Source organism: Canis aureus, chromosome 20 (genome assembly GCF_053574225.1).
Source record: "Canis aureus isolate CA01 chromosome 20, VMU_Caureus_v.1.0, whole genome shotgun sequence".
NCBI lineage: Eukaryota > Metazoa > Chordata > Mammalia > Carnivora > Canidae > Canis > Canis aureus.
Window position 1 is genome coordinate 59930660 of NC_135630.1, and position 17378 is coordinate 59948037.

The window sequence follows — 17378 nt, forward strand, 5'->3', positions numbered from 1 at the left end:
CTTAAAACTTGAAAATAACTGATATATTGACAATTCTAATATACAGATATCTAATATGTATCTAATATATTGGGGGCTCAGTTGGTTAAGCACTTACCTCCCACTCAGGGCATGATCTCGGGGTCCTAGGATCAAGCCCTACATTGGGATCCCCCCTTACTCATGTTCTCTTTTGCTAGCTCTGCTCTCACTCTCAAAAATAATCTTAAAAAAATTGTATCTAATATGTCATGTCTGCTGATATCTATATAAAGTAAGAAATTCTCTTCCACACATGCTTTTTAAAATTATACTTTCCATTTTAAAAAGGACAGCTGAACTCAGAGGAATTTTTACAGAAAAAAAAAAAAAAAAAACCAGAAAACCCAAACCTGTGAAATGGACACGTGGATTCTATTTGAACTTATCAACAATTTTATGTGTAGCCTCCTCTAGTGGCCCTATTAATATAGGATAAATTCCCTTTCAGCCACTACTGCAAACTTCCTGATAAAGCATAAAAGTAGGCAAAACAAATGCCATGTCAAAGCATGATGACTCCTTCCTAGCCCTAATCCAGCTCTAAATTCTCTCCACTGACAATCAGTTGATTCTTTGGAATGTTAGTGATACAAAATAATATTTAATTTTAAATTTCTAAATTAAGGTATTTCAGCACTGTAATTTTATAAAAACTGTTTGATAATTCAATGCAGCATTTAGAGCTTTTTGTATTAAGAAAAATAAATCACAGCTGAGTGAAAATGATAAAGACAGAAACTTTATTACCAATGAATTGATTATACAGTTAACACTTATGAAAGCCTACCAAAGAGGCAACAAGCAACATCAGATTAAGTAAGAAGTTACAAAGCTAATGGGAGACAGTTTCTGTTCTCAAGAACAAAAATCTAGCATAGTATTTTTCAACCATCTTGTACTAACTACGTTACCTTGCTAAAAAACAAGGATTGTGAGATTTTTCTCCTTCCCCCTTCTCCCTTCCCAAGGAAGTACTGAACCTCTTCAGAATCAACTCGTATAGCAGGAGAGACATATGTAGAGAAGTGACTGCAGTACAACATGAGAAATGCTATTATGTTCAGGGAGTTACAGCAGCACAGAGAAAGAACTAACTATTGGAAACTAATGGCAGAGAGTAAAGGCTTCTCAGAAGATGTAAAATCTACACAAGTTTGAAGATTAAACAGGCATTTGCTAGGAGGAAAAAGAAATTAAGGATATGGAAATATAAATGACATCTGCTCTGTTGCCATTATGAATAAAAAAGAAAATAAAAATATAAAGAAACAGACAACTTTGCACATTAACAAAAAAATAAGTTATCCTGGCTCATTTGAAGTCTCAAAATAAACTAACACCTGAGTTCTCCTTTAGGCTATTGGCTTCTCAGCTAAAACCACTCACTTGCTGACTTTTGTTTTGCTTTTTAAGATTTATTTATTTATTTGAGAGAGAGAAAGAATCCCAAGCAGACTCTCCACTAAGTGTGGAGCCAGGTTCAGGGCTCTATACCACAACCCAAGACCTGAGCCAAATTCACAAGCTGGAGGCTTAACCGACTGAGCCACCCAGGCACTCTTGTTTGCTGACTTCCGTAATGACAACTGCTAAAGATAACTGATGCCCTATTTATGGATATGATAATCATGTGGAAAAAAACCACAAACATACAAATAGTAAACCTAGAAATCTTGGCAATATTGTAGAGGGTCATTTCCTTAAAATACCCGTTTTTTAATTAAGGGAGCCAATCATTCTAAAGCCTGGGCTCCCTTGCAAATCTTCCTTACAAGTAAAGTTCCTTTCTTTTCTAAACATGTCTGCCTCTTTTGACAGGGGTTTCCGGGAAGAAAGAACCAAATGTACAACGCCACGGAGGGTCTAATCACAACATAGCATTTTTGGAACTTTAGGAATTCTACTTGATTATTTGAAATAGTACGTAACAAACAAGGAATGGTGAGATAAATCTAAAAATGTAGAAAGTTAATAACTTTTCTTTTTTTGGTATATTCTGTTAATAAGAAATGTGCACCTTTTCTATTAGAGTTCAGTGTTTCTTAAGCCAAAGTCCAAAAATGATGTATCTTCACAGGACTTCAAATTCTATACATGAAAATTTTAACACTGTGCTTTCATTTCCACAGCAATATAAAAACAATGAATATAATCATATTCTCGATCATCTAGATGACCACCTTTTAACTGAAGACTGTCATTTCACTCTAGGACTCAAGTTTGCATTTATGCTTAAAAATCCTGCCAGTGATACACTATCACCCTGAATGACAACATTTAACCTAAGGGTGTGTTAATGGACATGTCTATGGCAAATTTAAGATTGGGGTATCCTACCATTAAAAAGACAGCAATCAACCTACATATTCCATCATATTCATGTTGGATTCTCTTAGAAGTCATATAGAAAAAAATTTCTCAACTTACAGTATTCTCAACTGAAAATAATTTTATATATATCTAAATTATTAAATGACTTTTTGCTTAACTAAACATGTGTAGGGGGGATCCCTGGGTGGCTCAGTGGTTTAGCGCCTGCCTTTGGCCCAGGACGCAATCCTGGAGTCCCGGATCGAGTCCTGCGTAGGGCTCCCGGCATGGAGCCTGCTTCTCCCCCTGCCTGTGTCGCTGCCTCTCTCTCTCGCTCTCCCTCTATGTCTATCATAATATATAAAATCTAAAAAAAATAAAATAAAATAAAAAAATAAACGTGTGAAAAGACACATGCAGCACAGCAACATAACGACTATAATAGGAGCATAATGCCACATGAACTCCAAATGATGTCAAGGTATACACTCATGAAAGACAACAGGTAAAAAAAGAAAAAGAGAATTCACTTAATTACAGCACAGGGTAGTACAGGCCTGTTGATAAGTGATAAAGTACCTGTGTCATTAATCAGTAATCTATTTACCTTGTAAGTAGCAATTTTTCTTAAAAGACTTGCTTATTTGAAAGAGAAAGAGAGCACGTGCACATGCATGAGTGGGAGGGGCAGAGGGAGAGGGAGAAGAATCTGAAGCAGAGTGTGCACTGAGCATGGATCCTGACTCAGGACTGGATCTCATGACTCGGGAGATCATAACCTGAGCTGAAATCAAGTCAGTTGCTCAACCAACTGCACCACCTAGACACCCCAAATAGCAATTTATTTTAGAATATTTTCTCACTACATAAAATACTCAAAATTTGAATCTTAGAGCAAAAACTTATTTTGTAGTTTAGTCTCTATTTGTTTTATAAATTCAATATCCTAGTTGTATAAAAGTATGTGAACTATAAACCTAGGTTCTTTTGTAAATATTCTAACCAAAATTACACTAAGAACCCTGACATTTCAGAATGTCAGTGTTCAGAGCCCACGCTATGCCTGCCCCTTAATATTTATTTACTATCTGGAAGCCTGGGGGCTCAGCGGTTGGGCATCTGCCTCCAGCTCAGGGTGTGACCCTGGGGTCCCGGGATCGAGTCCCACATGGGGCTCCCTGCATGGAGCCTGCTTCTCTGTCTGCCTGTGTCTCTGCCTCTCTCTCTCATAAATAAATATTTTTTAAAATTAAAAACATTTTTTAAAATTACTTACTATCATTCAGGGATGTGTTCTATTCTGAATAATTATTTTTAAAAAATCAAAGAGGGATCCCTGCATGGCGCAGCGGTTTGGCGCCTGCCTTTGGCCCAGGGCGCGATCCTGGAGACCCAGGATCGAATCCCACATCGGGCTCCCGGTGCATGGAGCCTGCCTCTCTCTCTGCCTATGTCTCTGCCTCTCTCTCTCTCTCTGTGTGACTATCATAAAAAAAAAAAAAAAAAAAAAAAAAAATTTAAAAAATCAAAGAAAAAAATGATTATTTTCTTGATTGCCTAAGAGACCTTCTTTTTTTCCTATTCTCAATTTCTTGTAAAACTTTCCCTAACCAAAACCAAGGTTCACCTGAAATGAACCCTCACCAGTTAAGCCTTCTTTCCCAGATGCTTGCACTTGGTACAAATCTGGTCTCTTCTGGACCCAATATTACCTCTTTCATGGCATTCACAATCTTCATTCCATACAAACATCTATATAGAAATCGTAACCTCCTTTAGTCTAGATTTTGTAAGACAGAACTGTGTTCTCATTCATTTTTTTATATAAACAGAGCCTATTACATAACGTTTTTCAATAACTACTGCAGGAAAGTAAAACCATTTTGTGTATCTACTCATTTAAAAATGCACTAGACTAATATATTCTTACTAAGTTATTTATAACAGATACTGAATGCATCTGCAATCTCTGTTCACAGCAACAAGCTGTTAGATGTCACCCTTGCTAAATTTCATCAACTTCTTTAAAAAAGCAAAGTAAAAAACAGAATTAGGCCCAACAGAGACAGATCTATCCTTTTTTTAAAAGTTGAAAATGTAGTTGACATACAATACTATATTAGCTTCCGATGTACAATAGATCTATTCTTTACTATAACTTTAAATGATAGAGAATTTGTGAGGGAGAGTACAGTAGCAGGCTAGAACTAGGGAAGAGCTGAGCACAGCTTTTGGCTGCTTTTATCAAAGATAACATAGCTAAGCCTGGGTGGCTTAGCCAGTCAAGCATCGACTTAGTTTCAGCTCAGGTCATGATCCCTGGCTTGTGAACTCAAGCCCTGCATCAGGCTCTGAGCTGGGCATGGAATCTACTTGAGATTCTCTCTCTCCCTCTCCCTCTGCCCTCCTATCCCTCTCTCACCCTCTTCAAAAGAGAGAGAGGGAGAAAGAGAGAGAGAGAATATAGCTGTATTTCTTCCTACAAGCTATTTTGGGTGGGGTTTTTTTTTTTTTTTTTTTGGCCACTAATTTTGATATACACAAATGGGTAGGAAATATCAGAAAGGGAGACGGAACATGGAAGACTCCTAACTCTGGGAAACGAACCAGGGGTGGTGGAAGGGGAGGAGGGCAGGGGGTGGGGGTGACTGGTTGGCAGGCACTGAGGGGGGCACTTGACGGGATGAGCACTGGGTGTTATTCTGTATGTTGGCAAATTGAACACCAATAAAAAAAATAAATTTATTATTAAAAAAATTTTTTGATATACACAACTCCCAATGTAATGGATTCAGGTGACTTCACAATTGTGGTAAGTAACAATATTACTTAATACATCTTTTATCCAAGATATAAAGAATACTACCAAATTTAATAAAATAATAAAAACCTCACATATCTAGTCTTTTATTTTAGAAAAAAATTAAGGTATGAAAAGGCTCCATTATGATTCAAATACACCGAAGTCAAAGACCTGAATATCCAAGATTCTAAATAAAGAATATTATACTTCATAATTTCAAAATATTCCAGAAATAAAGATATAAAACATACCTGTCATCCAAGACAATAATAATTTCACCGTGTTTAAAGGTGAGTTCATTGTCCTCAACGGCTTCAAAATCATACAAGGCTCTTACTTTCCTTGCAACTTTATTATTTAACTGAATTTCTGCAGATGGATATAAGGATTTTGTTTCTGCATGCTGCTGCTTCTGCTCTTGCAATGATAATTCAATAGCTAATTTGAAAAATTAAAATGCAAAAAAAAGACAAAATTCTGATTTTTTCAAGTTTAAAAAGAAAGGTTTAATAATATAATACTTAATAAGAATAAATCGAGTGAATATTTTATTTGTCCAATTAAATGCTGAACAGTTAGCTTTCTTGGGATGTGGGAGGACAGGGCAGAAAATCATGACATTTTTTAAAATAAAGTTTTTGCTCATTCCTTATTATCACAGTCTGTCATATACAGCAGCTATTATTTTTATAGCAAACAGATTGTGACATTATAATATGGGTAGCTTTCCATATAGGACAAGCCGTGAACATATTTCTGTGCTTGACTCATAACTTTGGCATTAAAGAAAAGGTGAAATGAAATCTCCCCAAAGGTAGGACATTAAATACATATTACTGACAAGGATTATGAATTAAATCAATCTTGTATCCTGTTCAGACCCTACTAGATTTGAGGTAAAATACTAAAAGTATAACCAGTTTGATTATAATTTTTATTTAAATAAATTGTTCTGGCAAGGGTGTTTTAAGCAACACTAAATTATACATGCTTGAGCATTTACCTTTAGCTATGTCCTCATCTTCTTTGTTTTTGTTCGATGATGTACCATTCTTGGCAGCAGCTGAGACAGTCTGTAAATGTATGAGGAAAATGAACACAGCCACCGTTTCAAAGAAAACACAAGCTCTATAATTACTCGCACATGTTAATTTTTAAAAAAACTGACGAGTTTCTTTTAAAAGTGAGGTTCTTTGTAAAAATTTTAAGTAGCAGTCTTCAAATACTAAAATAAAACATCATGGTCTTCAAGAAAACATTATAAACTCCACAAAGGGCACGAACTGGCTTCCATTTTGCATACAGCTTTGTATCTGACACAGAACATGGGATACAGAAAGTACTTAAATACAAATATCTCCTAATTGTACTTCCTTGGTCTCAACTGTCCAAAGTATCTTAGTCAGTGAGGAGCATCAAGCTCCAGGGGAAGCAGCAGCAAGAAGCCATGATAATTACTGAAGAGAAGAGGGTGGACAGAGACAACAGGTGCACTTCTAGGAATACATGTTAAGCTCTCTTTTAGTACTTATTGTACTTGAAGCGTGGTGGCTCTGTGGGTGCAGCAGAGGACTTAGGAAGGTCATGCTTAAATTTACAGGCATGGAGGACAGAGATGTCCTGAACCAGTTCTTTAAACCAGTTAAAGAACCAGTTCTATAAACACAGTTCTATAGGTTTTTGACATGCAGAAGATAGAGCAGAAGAATGCTTGCTTTTATTACTTATAAGATTTTTGTCCTCAAATGCTCCCTTGAGCCCTCAGTTCTGGTTCAGCTCTAAAGATCCTTTTTGTCTGTTTAAAAGATCCTTTTAGTCTACAGTCTAAATAAAAATAAAATATACAGTACTCCTCCTCTTAATTTTTTTTCCCTAGCCCGTATCCTAATATTAAGTAGAAGGCAAGAGGCACTGAAGCAAAACTCAAGATAGTATTCTTCTCCCACACTTAAATAGCCCACTCTGTGACTCATTATCCCTACCTCCACCCTTGTCCTACTAAAACTAGTCTCTATCTCCTCAAATAAATTTCTAGTCTTAGAGTTCCACTCATCTATATGTAAACCATTCACTCCAGGTATATTCACTCTTCAACCAACAGGTCTTGACCCTTTTCAATTCCATGGATTTGCTCCTATCAGTCCTTCCCTAACAGGACCTCTTCCCTCTTCCCTCCTATTATTGAAATACATTCCAGTCTAAAAATTATACCTCTTTACCATCTCAGTCTGTTGTCACCTCTCTCTTCTGGCATCTAGTCTTTCTTACCCCTCCCTCATCCATATACGTCACTTACAATTTAGTTATTTTTCACATGTAAACAGCTACCCTCCATATTTACTGTAAATTTCTTAAACACAAGGACTCCCTCATACATCTATGCCTTTTGCATGATTCTAGACTTAGAGTAGCATCAGATTATTTATGGCTGATTCACTTCTCAAAGTTCTGATATGTAGAAGAAATTCACTCAAGAATTAGAACACCTACTAAATATAAGGCACTATCTCAGGCACCTGGAAAGTAGAGGTGGGAAAGGATGATTAAGATAGACCTTGCCTAGCTTTTATATAAGATACATACCCTCAAAATAGTGTAACAAAATAGTGTAAGGTAAATCATGGATCTACATGAATCTCGTACCTGAGAACCTGCTGGAGGAAAAGTAATCCCTTCTTCTTTCATAGATTTAATAGTTGCAGATATTAGACTAAACTGAGGATCCTTCTGAAACTCTTCTGACCACTCCACCATTAAAGATTTCAATTTTTCACATACTTTAGGATGAGCCTTTTAAGGGCGATGCAATGAAAGAAATAAAACTGTGGTTAAAGTACTTGAATTATTTAACAGAGTATTACCACCCAAATTCTCTCTTTAATTATATAAAGATCAACAAAAGTCCAGCAATCCCTAGCCTAGATAAGTGCTTGATAAATGTCGATTTTTGTCTTTAAGATAAAGTTGTTTCTAGTAAAATTACCTATTAAACATCAATTTTTAACTCTTACTATAATGACATCAGATCTTTTATATTCAGAGGTTATTTGTTCTGTTTTCTTAATATGCTCAATATTAGATTAAACTTTTTATATCGACTAAACTAAAATTCCTGGATTTTTGCCACTAATAACAGAAGCTTCAGAGTTTCTATCTCAAAGAAATCAGTTAAGAACAACCCTATTGTGAAGACCCCTCAATCCTGCTCTAAAATAAAGGTCCAATTTGCTTGCCATCTCTAGTGTGAATGTACAGGATAGTGGTCAATCTGGACTCGGAAACCTGGATCTGAATTTTAGCTATGTCACTTACTAGCTGCATGACCTGGGGCAAGTTACTGAACTTCCCTCTAAGCCTCAGCTTCTGCATTTATAAAATAGGAATGACAAGAGAATCTAACTTCTAAGGATTATTAAGAGCATTAAACATGACAATATATGTAAAATCCTTAAAGCAGTGACTGCTTACTAACTCTAAATAAAGATTAGCTATTATCACTAGTATGCATGCTTTGGGAAGGAAAACAGTTCTTGGTGCTACAAATGAAAACATCTAAGTTTTAGAAGAGGAAGTTTATCTCATTTCAAACTTAGCTAAAAGTGATTTCATTTATAATACAACTTTATTAATGCTATATATAGTTAAAATGACACACAGTATATGTACTTTTTAATGACTTAAATTGCTTCTCTTTTTAAAATTTACCTTATTTTTTATCACAGCACGTACTTCTGTTGCAAAATCACGGGAACATACTTCTAAATGAAATATCTTTCCACAGTTTGCCACACAAGCCCCAAGAAGCTATTAATTAAAATAAAAATCAATATACAAATGTTGAAATATTATCTTACTTAATTTGCTGAAATAAATACACATTTAAAATTTGGGTCAGATAATAACATGACTCTTACTTACAGTTAATGCTTGTAGAGCAACATGAGGAACCTTATGATTTACCCTTTTCATTATGGCTTTTAGGCAATCTTTTGCTCTAAGGGGAAAAAAATGAAGAATATTAAGTATTTATTCAGAATTTCAACTTAACCATTAAAAATGTAAGGCATTCTACTAGCGAATCAACTTTAAATTTAAAAATAAAATCCTGCAAATTTTACTTCATTAAAGGAATAAATCTGCAAAATGATTCCATGCAGTACTTTGTTCACAGAATTACAGAACAGCCCCCCACACACACACTGCAAAAAAGGAGCAGCTTGTTGCAAATGTTGTATATTCCAGAATCAGACCCAAATGACTTCCAATAGATCAACACAAGAGAACTATGTCACATAAATTATCTTCTCATTTCTTCAAGACAGATTTAGGATTCAGACAGAAAATTCTTATCTTAAAAAAATTGTAAGATATACAGTCTTCAAAAGGTGTAAAAATAAACATATATCAAGGTACTTGGAAAAGCTGTAATGTTAAATGCTTTCATCAGTCTTCTAAAGTATAATCAGTTCACCTTAATTGTTGCATTCTGCCCTCAAAGCACCCTTTTTTATATTCACTTTATCTTTTTGAAGGGCTTCTTCAGTGTATTATGTATTACATTATTGTATTTATCTACTTCATTATTAAAAGACTCCCACCCATGTCTAAGTCAAAGGGGAATTCCCTAAATAACTAGTCTATTCATTGTTAACATGCGTCACTATTGGGTCAAAGTTTTAATTATGTATTTTAATATATCTCAGGTTTTCAGCTGAACTCTTTTTCCATTGTTCTTTTGGGATAAAATTAATCCCATAAATTGGGCCACCAGGATCTCTTAACTTTTGTCCCCCAAAAGTAAATAGTAAAATCCCATTTTCCTTTCAAAGTCACACTGGGAAGAGAGACATAGGTCATTAAGCTCCTAGACATTCACCGGGCATAACTGGACATCTTACCCATTAGGAGTGCTTCCAACTTTGTCACATATGTCCATAATAAGACTCCAATCTTCTGTAGTGTTGTACTCATTTGTAGCTTTTTCTGTAAGATATAAGCATACACAAAAATTAGGACATGTTGCACTTAATGATAAAATACCAAGAAAGGCACAGTAGTCAAGAAGCCCTGTTCTTTGGCCAAATATAAAAGAACCACAGAAAAACTTCAGAGGATAGAGTACTCTTACTATTTTCAACTTTAAATTATATAACTATATGAATTAAATGTTCCAATGTACACCAATAAAACGTCTTCTAAATAGTTAATACTAAAGAAATTACAAATCATCAATAACCCTATCCAAATTCTAATTTGGAAGAAAGCCTTAAGAATGTATCATCATTGGAGCACCCTGGTGGCTCAGGTGGTTAAATGTCTAACTCTTGATACCAGCTCAGGCCCTTATGTCAGGGTTGTGAGTTCAACCTCACGTTGAACCTAAAAATACATCATCACATAAGGAAATATGGATTAGACTGTTCAGAAAAGCACTGTTTTCAAAGAGCAAAAAAGGGAAATGATTAATAAATTACAGTAAATTCAGAGAGTGGAAAGTGAAAGTCAGTTATATAGAACTAAATGTACAAAAATCCTAAAATATAATGATTTGGTTTATACTGAGTTTAAAAAGCTAATAATAAAATATATAACATTAACATAAACTTTCTAAACAGCTTTACTGAGATATAATTCACATCCCAATACAACTCACCCATTTAAATGTACAATTTGACTTTTTTAATATATTCAGACTTGTGCAACTGTCACCATTATCTTAAAAAGAAATCCATACCCATTAGGAGTCTCAGCCCAATGTCCCCCCATCCCCCATAACCTCCACCGCAATCACAAATTTGCCTCCCGTTTCTATAAATTTGACTAATCTGGACTTCTCGTATAAATAGAATCATACAACATATGGTCTTTTGTGACTAGTTTATTTATTAGAATGTTTCAAGTTCACCCATGTTAATGCATGTATCAGTACTTCAGTTATTTTACTGCTGAATATTTCATTGTAGATATACCTCATTTTATTTATCCATTCACCACTTGAATATTCGGTTGTTCAATTTTGTTTGTTTTTTTAACTTTTTGGCTAATGTGAATATTGCAACACAGCTATGAACATTTGTGTACAAGTTTTGTGCGGTATATACACGTCTTTCTTTGGTATTACCTAAGAAAAGTGCTGAGTTTGCCTAACTTTTTTAGGAACTGGCAAATAGTTTTCTAAAGCAGCTGTTCAATTTTACATTCTCACTTTATATAAATGTTTCACATCAAGTTTTAAAATACTCAAAAATACACTACATTCTTTAGTGATATTTATATAGGTAATACAAAAAAATATTAGCATATGCATAATAATGGTAAACATCAAACTGGAGGTAGGACGGGGTACACAGCTTACTTGTATTTATAAAGTTTTGTTTATTAAGTTGTGCATGGAATACTAGAGAGTCTTTATTTTATGCTCAGCATGTCTTATAATCTTAAGTATTTCATAATTGAAATTGAAAAATTTTTAAAGTAAATTTTTTAAAAGCACGGTAAAAATATGACTGATTTATGTTGCAGTTTTACTCTACTTTCATAAAATTTTGAAATCAAGAAATATTTTTTCTCTGCTAATATGGGGGGGAGTGGGGATATAAAAACTACCACTTTCAAAACATCACTTTATCTCTTTACTTTTAATAGATCTATAATTTCAAATATGGCCAAACCTGAGTATTATATATTCATATAGGCCTATCACAGTGATAAGCAGGAAAGATGGTAAAAATCTAAGCTGTTCCTTTTTTAAAGGCAAGGGATAATAAAAGAAGCAAAAAAAAATAAACAGGTTTAGCAAACTCAGCAAAGAGGAAAGAGAAATACAGAATCCACTTAACCTCAGTTAAATACAGGAACTCACTTTTAAAAACCATGCAAATTGCTTCACACTATTAATGGATGGAAAGCCATTATTGGTGACATACGTGTTGAAATGACAAGCCATAGGTTTCAGAAAAGTAATCTGTTTTTGCCTACCATAAGTTCTAGACTCAAGCACCATGCTATGAGGTGGAAACATATCTACTCAGGTCTAGTTTTTCCCTTGTACAAAGATGATTCCTTCTTCTACATGGGAAGTCAGGCTACACTGTATATTTTAGAGGTTTAAAATACTTAACTATTTCTTAGTTACATATCTAATAAATTCAGTGAACTTAAAAGTATAGATGAGGAAAAAAATTAATTCTACCAATCTCTTTTGAAACTATGATGCTTTTCTTTCCAGACTTTTTTCTACATGTATATGGAAAAATACTAAAAATATATGTAAAACTAAATAAAATAGAGTCATAAGTATGAGGCACTTCCAAAGAGAGCATGTAAAAGCTGGTAACTCCTTCCCCGCCAAAGTCATGAACAAGTTGAGAAAACAAATACAGAATCCCTGCTAGTGCTAATAGAAGAGGTAGGTGTACTAGACAAATGGGCCTGCTGATGGTTAACCTCAGAGCTGCGCATGCCAGCACAGACAGGGGCTTACCACTGCTGGGGGAGTGGTCCCTGTCCCCTCTCCCCCCGGCAGGGGTAAGCCCCTGCATAGCTTATACCATTTAGGAGGAGACAAAACATGACTTATCGGCTGCTGTGGGAAAACTAGCTAGCTCCTACACATCAACGAAGCACATCCATAAGGCCAACTATTCTCAAATTTACCAATCAGATAAGTCATTACATCAAGGATGAAGTGACTTAAAGGAGCAAGAGCAGACTCAGGCCGACACTAACAGAACTCTCTTCTTAAGAAGGAAACCTCAGGGCAGCCCGGGTGGCTCAGCAGTTTAGCGCTGCCTTCAGCCCAGGGCCTGATCCTGGAGACCCAGGATCGAGTCCCACGTCGGGCTCCCTGCATGGAGCCTGCTTCTCCCTCTGCCTGTGTCTCTGCCTCTCTCTCTCTCTCTCTCTCTCTCTCTCTCTCTCTCAATCTCTCTCTCCTCTCTGTGTATTCACATGAATAAATAAAATCTTTACCAAAAAAAAAAAAAAAAAAAAAAAGGAAACCTCAGAAGTAAAGAAAAAGTATTTCCATGGGATCCCTGGGTGGCGCAGCGGTTCGGCGCCTGCCTTTGGCCCAGGGCGCGATCCTGGAGATCCGGGATCGAATCCCACGTCGGGCTCCCGGTGCATGGAGCCTGCTTCTCCCTCTGCCTGTGTCTCTGCCTCTCTCTCTCTCTCTCTGTGGTGTGACTATCATAAATAAAAAAATTAAAAAAAAAAAAAAAAAAAGAAAAAGTATTTCCCACTAATACTTGTGATCATACTAAATGTATAATCTGCCAACCTGCATTTCCACTTATATAAACAATCTCTCTATATTCATAAATATATACCTATACCAATATTTCTTAATAACTGTATACCATTATATACAGAGTGGCCACAGAGTACCATAGCAAGCTCATGAGAAGTTATCAACGCATTGTGATTTTAAATCCACTCAGTGTCTCTGTTATACTCACTGGTACCACTCATATTGATGCCCCACAGAGTAAATATAAAACAATTAAAAGAGGTCAGAATTTGGGCAGCCCAGGTGTCTCAGCGGTTTAGCTCCGCCTTAAGCCCAGGGCATGATCCTGGAGACCCAGGATCAAGTCCCGCGTCGGGCTCCCTGCATGGAGCCTGCTTCTCTCTCTGCCTGATTCTCCCTCTGCCTGTGTCTCTGCCTCTCTGTTTCTCAAATAAAATCTTTTAAAATTTTTAAAAAATAAAAGAGGTCAGAATTCATGCAGAGGCCCTTCTGCAGATATTGCATAGTGTAAATCTTGTCTATTGGAGGTTTCTGCTCCACTGTCTTCTCCTCAGCCCCCAGAATCAATGTAAGCTCCATGATGGCAGGAATTTTATGTTTTGTTCACTATTATTATTTCCAGTGCATAAACCAGTATCTGAAGCACACAGTAGGTACTCAAGTAAACAGTGGTTTGATGAATAAATGAATGATGCTGGTTGCTCCTCCATATCCTATTACCCTGAGCACAATGATGCCCAATGTGGTCTCACTAAAGTCTGTATAAAGTTTTGGACCAGTAGAGCTTCTGGGCCAGCAAGTTTGCTGAGCAAACATCTAAAGGGACTGCAAAGGATCAAACTTCACTAGCAACATCATGTGGAAATACACAGCAATAGCACTAGTGGGTTTTATGAGGTTCCAGTTCCGTTTGTTTACTGAAGAGGAATGACAATACCTTTGGGAGTCTCAACCCCAAAGGCGTCTCAAGGGACAAGGTAAGTGGGGAAGGAAATGTCTGAAGAGGGAAGCAAAGGGATTCCTGTGCTGTGCTATAGAGGTAACTTTGATCTGCAGTCTGAAGAGCAAATCAGATGTATTATATATGACTTGCCAGCTTCATGCTCATCTTTTCTCTTTGCTTTTTAAGTTCCTTTTTTTTTTTTTTTGGATAGGGTTTTGCTTTTGTTACACAGATCTATCATCCTTTCCTTCTATAGTATTATCTGGTACAGTGTTTACAACTACCTGATGATTATATGTTCAACTATATTATCTTTTGTATATATATGTATTATTTCTCTTTCAAATGTAAATCTTTAGTCCTTCTGGAATTTCATTTGGCACATGGAATGAAGCAGGGATAAAAAAAAAATTACTGATTATTTGTTGGTAGTTCCAACATCAAGAATCAATTCCTCTTTAATATGAGGAGCCAGTATCATCACTTACTAAATTTTCTCAGTACACATATGCGTGAGTACAAAGAGCTGAATCTGACTTTAGAACATCTAATAACCTATTACTGATAAAACTCAACTTTTAATGATTACTTTTTCAAATTCAGTCTGTGATACACAATTAAATGTGAGGCCTATTTAATACCTACCAAAAACACTTCCAACAATTTCAAAAATATCCAAACCATATTTTTACTTGATTTAATTTTTATAAAAATGGAAAAATCCTGATTTGAATACTCTATCCAGCATACTTTATGCTCTACAAATATAGGACTCACAATTACTCTTTTAAAAAAGTATAAAATCTGAAGACTTTATAATGGCCTGCCAAAAAGGATTTCATTTTTCAAGTGAACTAAGTAACAGTTAAATTATGTACTCAGGAGTATTTTAAACTCCTGGAAAAAATTTTAAATATTATAATTAAGGAACCATTCTTGTATAGCATTGTCACTTTGCCCAGTGTTGGGACCATACCTCACATTATCCTGTGTCAGATGCATAGAGGGGGGAGAGAGTTTAAAAAGGCCTCCTGGGGCTTCAATGCTAAATTTCCAGGGTTTGGTGGGTGTAAGTCATAACGTTTCATCACCAGGTTTTGATTACTGCACATAAAGAGCCTCAAATACACTGAAATATTTCACAAGGATTCTAACAATATCATATTCAATCCATCAATAACTATAAAAAATTAAAAAGGCACCCCCTCTACACAGTGCATTGTGTTCAACATACAACTTTAAAAAGAATTCAAGTCTACCCATAAAACTTTTAACGAAACAGGCCCTACCAATAATTTTTAAAATTTAATTATATAAAAGAAAAATACTCATAAGACATCTGTAATACTCCTCCTACTATGTTTGGAAAAAAAAACCCATGACTGGTCTGCTTCCAACCACGGCAGAGTATCTGCTACCAGATTTGTTGTTCTACCAAAACCAAGTACGGAACAGGCCACAATAAATGAGGCGACTGTTTTCAGGAAATGAGTAAGGCGGCGCAGATCTGAGATCCTTGAGGGAAGGGAACTAGGAAGGCCTCACGATGGCCCCAGCTTTTGCTTGTCCCACCACAAGGAGAACTAGCCCAAGCAGAGCAGCTGAGGGTAAAAAAGACCAAATTTCTGGGCTTTAACTGGGTCCATGGGTCAAGGGCTGGGCTACCCGAGAGTCTCCGTGCGTGAAGTCGAGCAGAGATCACCCATGAGACTGAAAGGTTCGGCAGTTCAGGGAGTCTTGGCAGTTCCTGCTTACTATGGACTGAATGTTTGTATCCTCACAAAATTTAGATACTCAAGACTCAACCCACAGTGCTGCTGAATTTGGAGACTGAGCCTCTAGAGGTTAAAGGAGGTCCTAAGGATGGGTCTCTGACCCAATCGGATTAGTATCCTGGTGAGATGAGCCAACACAGAGCTCACGGTACCGTACCATCCCCCCCCATACAAGCACAAAGGAGAGGTCGTGTGAGCACCCAATGAGAAGGCCACCATCTGCAACCCGAGGGAGGGGACATTTCACCAGACACCAACTGTCCTGGGGCCTTGCACTTGGACTTCCAGTCTCTAGAACCTTAAGAAAATCTATTTGTTGTTGAATTCACCTAGCCCGACGTATTTTGGTATGAAAGCCCAAGTGGACTAATACTCCACCCAACTAGGGCAGAGAGAACATTTCAGCATTCAACTGAAATACCAAAGAGAATAAGGGTCCCCTGTAATTTCCATATCAAAATAGGCCTGCCTCATAAAGAAAACCAAGCCTAACAAAAACCTTAAAAGATTCTCCCATATTATAATTATGTGACAGAACAAAATTCAACACTCTTTAAAGGAAGACAACATAATTTCACCTCCTTACAAAGAATAATCGGAGCGAACAACATAATATAAAAACTTACCACTATACAAAAAAAAAATCCCATAATCAAAATAAGAGTAATCAATAAAAAAGGATAATAGCATAATTCAAATATCAGAATTAGCAAAAAAAAAAAAAAAAGAGGTAATTTATAGCAGGTATTATCAAGAACTTAAAGCAAAAAGTGGTCATAGTCAGTAGATGGTGAGTGCTCAGCAGCGAAAAGGAAACTATAAAATTAGAATTTCTAGAACTAAAAAGTGTGATTACCAACTAAAAAAATTCACTAGATGGGGCTTAAGAGCATGGAGACTGCAGAAACAATGAACGTGAAGAAAAATCAATAGCAGTTACCTAATTTGAAGAATAAAAAAAATTTCTTGGGCAGCCCAGGTGGCTCAGCAGTTTAGCATCTGCCTTTGGCCCAGGGTGTGACCCTGGGGTCCCAGGATCGAGTCCCACGTCAGGCTCCCTGCATAGAGCCTGCTTCTCCCTCTGCCTGTGTCTCTGCCTCTCTCTCTCTGTCTCTCATGAATAAATAAAAAATCTAAAAAAAATTTTTTTTTAACTGAACATGAATAGTCTCAGTATATTAACTTTTTAAAAAACTTGCAATGTAACAAATTACTCCAAGTTAGTAGATTAAAACACCACCTATTATCAGCTCATAGTTCTACAGTCAAAATCTA

The 17378-nt window shown here is 36.1% G+C and overlaps 1 protein-coding gene across 5 annotated transcripts in view; it reads right to left on the bottom strand.

The window, feature by feature from the left end:
* Positions 1-17378, bottom strand: part of STAM2 (signal transducing adaptor molecule 2) — a 45403-nt gene that overhangs the window by 18728 nt on the left and 9297 nt on the right. For 4 of the 5 annotated variants that reach the window (XM_077861740.1, XM_077861737.1, XM_077861735.1 and 1 more), the window contains 6 exons: positions 10033-10117; positions 9053-9128; positions 8840-8938; positions 7778-7924; positions 6138-6207; positions 5386-5572 (listed from right to left, as the gene is read on the bottom strand). In XM_077861740.1, the coding sequence (XP_077717866.1) occupies positions 5386-5572; positions 6138-6207; positions 7778-7924; positions 8840-8938; positions 9053-9128; positions 10033-10070 (617 nt within the window). In that variant the 5' untranslated portion in view covers positions 10071-10117. Of the gene's footprint in view, positions 1-5385; positions 5573-6137; positions 6208-7777; positions 7925-8839; positions 8939-9052; positions 9129-10032; positions 10118-10787; positions 10807-17378 lie in introns of those variants that run through there. The other variant, XM_077861739.1, reaches the window with a different exon arrangement.